We start from the raw sequence: 5,704 nt of genomic DNA on the forward strand, positions 1-5,704 counted from the left end.
TTCTTACCATATTACTCTTAGGTTGAAATATGAGGTTAAATATCCTAAACAAAATTTGATTGAAAAAACTTAAAATAAACATAATTTAAAAGAAATCAGTTAGTTTTTTTTTTAATTATATTTACTTTTAATAAACCAAAGAAATAAAAATTCATTTTGACCCATTTTTCTAATTAATCTTGATAAAATTTTCTAAATTTCATGTTGTGGGCACATTTATGTATGGTCATGGTAATCATACGTTTGGAGGCAACATGTGATAAGAAATACGATGGGCCTACATGTTGCTCATATTTAAATTCATTGTTTAATAACTCATTAACCATATGAAAATTTGATAAGAATTGTCAAAATTATTTATTTTTAACTAATCAGTCATAAATCAAATGCAACAAAGACAACGATATCATATTTACTCCAAGTTTAATATCAACAGCCATTGCCTTTGTCTACGTAGAAACATTCAATGCGAGCAAAGCCCCTAAAACTCTGTCTTTTTAACTAAACTAAGCCCGCCACAAAGACTCAAACAACTCGTTAAATTTCAGGAGCTACAAAAATGGCCACATATGGCAAGATCTCACGGACAATGACCTCATCACTCCATTCTCCGACAACGAATACATCCTAAAAGGCTCTCTCATCCCTTCTCCACACAACAAAGCTGTCGAGCAATTCTTCCCATTCCACGAAAGAAAAACAGCAACCAAGAAACAAGACGCAGAAGAAGAAGAAGAAGAAGAAGAAATAGCAGACGTCCCAATTCTAAAAACACCATACGAGACCTTACATATTGAAGCTAACGTCTCTCCAAAACCCCCGCCACGTGGCGACGAAGAGTCTCCCATAAGACCAGATACTTCTTCCTCATCCTCCTCTGTTCTGAAGTCTGAGCGAACAGAGGAGATGAAGGAAGGCGATAAGGAGAAGAGTTGTGGCAAACTTGTGGCAATTAAGAAGAATGGGAGTCAGGTTGATAGAAGTAATAGTAAAGGGAGAGGAGAAGCGCAGCCTCGCCGGCGGGCGGCGGATGTTTTAAGGAATCTGCTCAGGTGCAGGCTTGTGGACACGAAGGATACTGTGAAGAGGGAGAGCAGAGGGATGAATGGATCGTTGTCGCGGAAGAGTTATCAGACAAGCAGTAGCAGCAATGAGAGGTCTGCATGTTGTGCTTCACCATTTTTTCTTTTGAGTAATGATTTATTTTAAGAGGGAGAGAAATCCTTCCATTTTAGATTGATTCGTTGTAGGTAGGGTTAATCATGTATAGTTTTTCTATATTTTTGATAGTTTTTATTGGAAATTGTGATAAAAAATTTGATTGAACAAACAATAATAGTAATCTTTTAGAGAGTAGTTACTTTGCAGGCTTGCTAGAGCTTCAAATTCTTAGTTTCATGTCAGGTGTTATGGTAATTGCAGGGAATGAAGTAGTCAAATTTGAGAAGGAAATAAAGAAGAAAACTTTGGTCGGAGTATTGTTCTTAAAATTTAATTGGGATGGACTTTAAATTTATCATATTTATTTTTAAATTAGTAAAATATTTAAGTAATCAATTAAAGGTTTTTGACAAGTATTTTAGAATAAGTTTAAAGAGTATCCGGAATTTTGTTCAATATTAGAGACTCACATTTTGTGAGAGCAAAGAAAGTTATATGCGGATCTGGTACTGTTGTTTAAAATTTTACTTATAAATTAGAGATAAGAAGTGCTCTTAGTATAGGAGCCCCAACTTTCACTTATTGAGATTTTGTTCGCTTTTGGCTTGATGTCCTCCTAATTTAATTCTATAATTAGTTTAACTTCCTAGGAGGTCAGTCATCCTTAGAATGATCTTGCATTAGCTAGCTAGCACATATAGCATCTGAGTTTTTGATGAAATTTCAACTATTGCACTAAAAAATAACTTAATGTTTAAGTGTTCAATTTCATTTTAATTAAGAGATTTCAGAATATTCTCTCCAATTTACGTGATTAAAGTCTTTGTCAGTGCTCTTTACTTAGAATCATCCACCAAGTAGATAATAAGATTCTAGAGGCGTCCCACATAAATTCAAGAGGTGGCTCAAACATGTAGCACTTTGTCTCATTTAAGGATCAAGGGGCAGCTCTCATGCTGTAGCACTTTGTTCCAATATGCACTTATTAATTTTCCATCTTCATGCTAGTGTAGTAGTCTGATACCATTTGTAAAAATCTTAACTCTTATCCATCAAGATATTGTACTCTTTGGCCTAACAACCTCACGGTTTTGTCCCATCAATGTAGCTTCTTAGGAGATTACCAATCCTGAGAATGTTCTCGCCCAAGCACACTTAGCTTTAGAGTTTCATGAAATTTAAATCATCACACCAAAAGACACCCTGATATTTTAGAGTTCAACTTTATCCCATAGAAAAGCTAAATAAATATAATATGACATTCATATTTCATCAATCTACTTATATTATTGTGTATGTTTATTCATGTATGTTGAAAAGTTGATCTGAAATGACAATCAGGAAGAATTGGGAGAAGAGGGGAAGCAACGGAAGATCGAGACAAATGACAGAAAAAACTACATCAGCCACGTTCAAGCCTTCTAAAGAGCCAAACTGCTCGTGAGACATCAACTTTAGAGCAAGAAGTTTTGATTCGGTGTATAAGAAAATATACTATATAGATTTTGAAGAAAAATAAATTTTAAAATATGTTCAAATATGCAGGCAATGTGGCAAACCGTTCAAGCCTGAGAAGCTGCACTCTCATATGAAGTCATGCATAGCTCTGAGCGAGCGGGGCAAAAGCTCCAGTCTAAACAAAGAGACGCAAACTGGAACAAAACGACCATCTAAAGTTACAGTGACTGTTCTCTAAAATGATGATCCTTGCACGTCTTTGAATTATTATGCCGTAATTCTACACTGTTTATTATAATGAAATTTTAGGTTGTGACTGAAGTATGTAACCATTAATTAAATAAAGTAAAATTTGTATGTACAGCATAATTCATATGGATTTACACATCAAACACGTACATTTTGAAATTTATTTTTACAACAGTTTGGTGTCATAAAATTATGCACGAGTACATGTGTCTCAGCTTTGAAAAATTAGTAATAATGATATTTTCTATATAATGCTAAAGATTTGTGTGATGCATGTAATTAATTATGAAAGTTTAGGTCCTATATGTAAATAATAGCATTTGTGTGGTATTTATGTAAAAAAAAAACAACATTTATTTACATAATTGTGCTTGTTTTCTAGATCCTAGGCCATGAAATAAGAGATGATATAACTCATGAAATGAATCCAAGCCAGCAAGGACACGTTCCCCATGTTGAATTTGCCCATAGCTGCAGGTGGTGACTGATGAGTAATCTGGCACGACCCATTTTTTTATTTTTTTTTTCTTATTTTCTTATTTTCTTTAAAAGGCCAGCAAGTGATTCATCCTGCATTATTATATAATATATTAATATTGGTTGAGCATTTTTAATTATTTGAATTCCACTGTTTTGTTAATTTGCACACGGAATTAGAGGGATGATTGGAGACAGCTCAGACTGAAGAATATTTGGATACTAAAAAAAATATAATTCTGATGATCTTTTCAGTTCTGTTTGGGACAGCTGCAATTAACTGAAAATAATCTGTTGATATGCTAGGTGCGGTGACTATTAAAAATTTTTATTTTTTTTTGAAAGCCAAATCGCAGCTAGAAAGCTCCAATCACATCTAGATAGGTGCGGTGTGATAACACTGTTTTCAGCATTTTGAAAACACATAAGCTGCCAACACACATTTTACCCAAACAGGCGGGGTGCATTTTTAAACGCCACCGCACCAAATAAGTTCTTAGGAAAGATTTATTTATTCCCATGTATGAGCATCCTCTTGTAAAAATGTTCTTAGGAAAGATTTACAAAAATATCAGTCAAGCTTTATGTATTTACATATCTAAGATCTAAATATTATCTTTTTACATACATATCATTTTATTTATATGTAAGAAAATATATTTCATTTTTTTAAAGTTATAATAAAAGTACTTTAGATGTGATATGAAAGATTTGGATGTTGGAAATTTCAAAAGCAAAGTTTAGGTGTCAGATATGTAAATACATAGAAATAAGGTGGCATGCATGTAAATGCACTTATTTTTATTCTAACAAGTAGCGTGAATCATGGCATGTTTTTTTTGTCTTATTCAGAGAGAAACAAAAAGGCAGTACAACGCATTCAAGAGTTTTAGTTAAGACTTGGTTAGATTTTAAGCAAATCTTATATTTGAAGTGGTTGTCAAAATTAATTTTTTTTAAAATAAATTTAAATAAATTTTAATTAAAATTGAATAAAAAATAAAATTAGAAGTCTAAAGTATTTCTATGCTTCAAAAAAAAAAAAGAAAAAAGTATTTTATAATGTTTTTACATAATTTTTTGTCAGATGATTTTAAGATTATTGAATTTATTTTATCACCAGCATGAAATAAATTATTTATTTAAAGTATTAAACTTGAAATAAATTTAATAAGGTTTTGCTCCCCGTAAAAAATTTCTTTGATCCCTAACATTTTTTACATTTATCAAACTATAATATTTTTATTAGTATTAGCATAGGAAGCCCATATGTATGGCACCTGACCATTTGTTGGGGCATGATAAGAGCGTTGAGGGATTAGTTTATCACGAGAAAATGTTCCAATCGGACTCAGGGTATGTTTGGCTCGGCGTCAGGAGCGTGGTGAGGGGAGCGGCCGTGAATTTCAGCATTTTGGGACGGCGTCTGGGTAGCGGTGTCCCGCAATTTTGGTTAAATGTCGGCCGTGGATAGAACCCCGCGACCCGCTTTAGAGGGTTGGCTTTTTACTAATTTTGTCATATGGCATTTGATCTCAGCATTTGACCTCATTGCTTTGCCCTAATCTCTATCTGTTCGACATTGATTCCCTCGTTGCTCCTTTGCTGTTGAGGATGCCGTCCCTCCTTCCATTCCTCTGACAGTTGCTGCTAAACAGCTTATTGGATAAGTTACAACTGCTCCGAATAGACCCTCAATTTTCCCCAGAAAAATAAGACCAAAATATTTCAACTTATTTTCAACAAATATTCCACCTATTCAAGCACCCACTAGCTCTAAAGCAAAAGATAAATAAAGCGTCAAAATTATTCACGACTATTTATATGAGGCTATTTTAGTCCCAAATTTTATAGAAGTGCTAAAATAATCCCATGACTTTTTAAGTTGGGGTTAAAAGGGTTTCTCATGTATTAGAACTAAATTTAAAAAAAGAAATTTACATATGTACCACACAACTCTTGTGGATTTACACATGTCACCCCTAAATCGTCATATTTACACTCATAATAATTTATTCATGAATGAAAAGTTTCTCTACTCGTAAATATGAAAGTTTTGACGTGAGATACATAATAAATGTCTCATTTCAAATAGTAGATGCCTTTTTTAATATATTTATAAATTTTGGGACCATAAGAAGCCCCTATAAGCATTGGGATCGCACTGTAATGGTTTTTAATCGTTTTCCTCGAAAGCTTTTTCTCCCACCTGCTTGCTGTCTTCCGTCCACCAAGCACAGCCCCAATGCTCTCACTTCAACTACGTTCTCCTCCTCAAAAACCCTTCGCCTTCCTTCCTCACATGATCTAAAAAAGCCCACTTTAATCCAATTCCTAAACCCTCAAGCCTGTTCCATTC

At 33.6% G+C, this 5,704-nt stretch overlaps 1 protein-coding gene across 1 annotated transcript; it reads left to right on the forward strand.

Annotated features, from left to right (window-relative positions):
* Positions 1 to 511: 511 nt before the first annotated feature.
* LOC110027893 lies at positions 512 to 2,888 on the forward strand (the record flags this gene model as incomplete). The annotated part of the gene is made up of 3 exons (XM_020729516.1): positions 512 to 1,157; positions 2,503 to 2,601; positions 2,707 to 2,888. Coding segments are annotated over 3 exons (896 nt in total), but the record flags the coding sequence as incomplete, so codon positions are not given.
* Positions 2,889 to 5,704: the final 2,816 nt, after the last annotated feature.

Source organism: Phalaenopsis equestris, unplaced genomic scaffold, assembly GCF_001263595.1.
Source record: "Phalaenopsis equestris unplaced genomic scaffold, ASM126359v1 Scaffold000462, whole genome shotgun sequence".
NCBI classification, from domain to species: domain Eukaryota; kingdom Viridiplantae; phylum Streptophyta; class Magnoliopsida; order Asparagales; family Orchidaceae; genus Phalaenopsis; species Phalaenopsis equestris.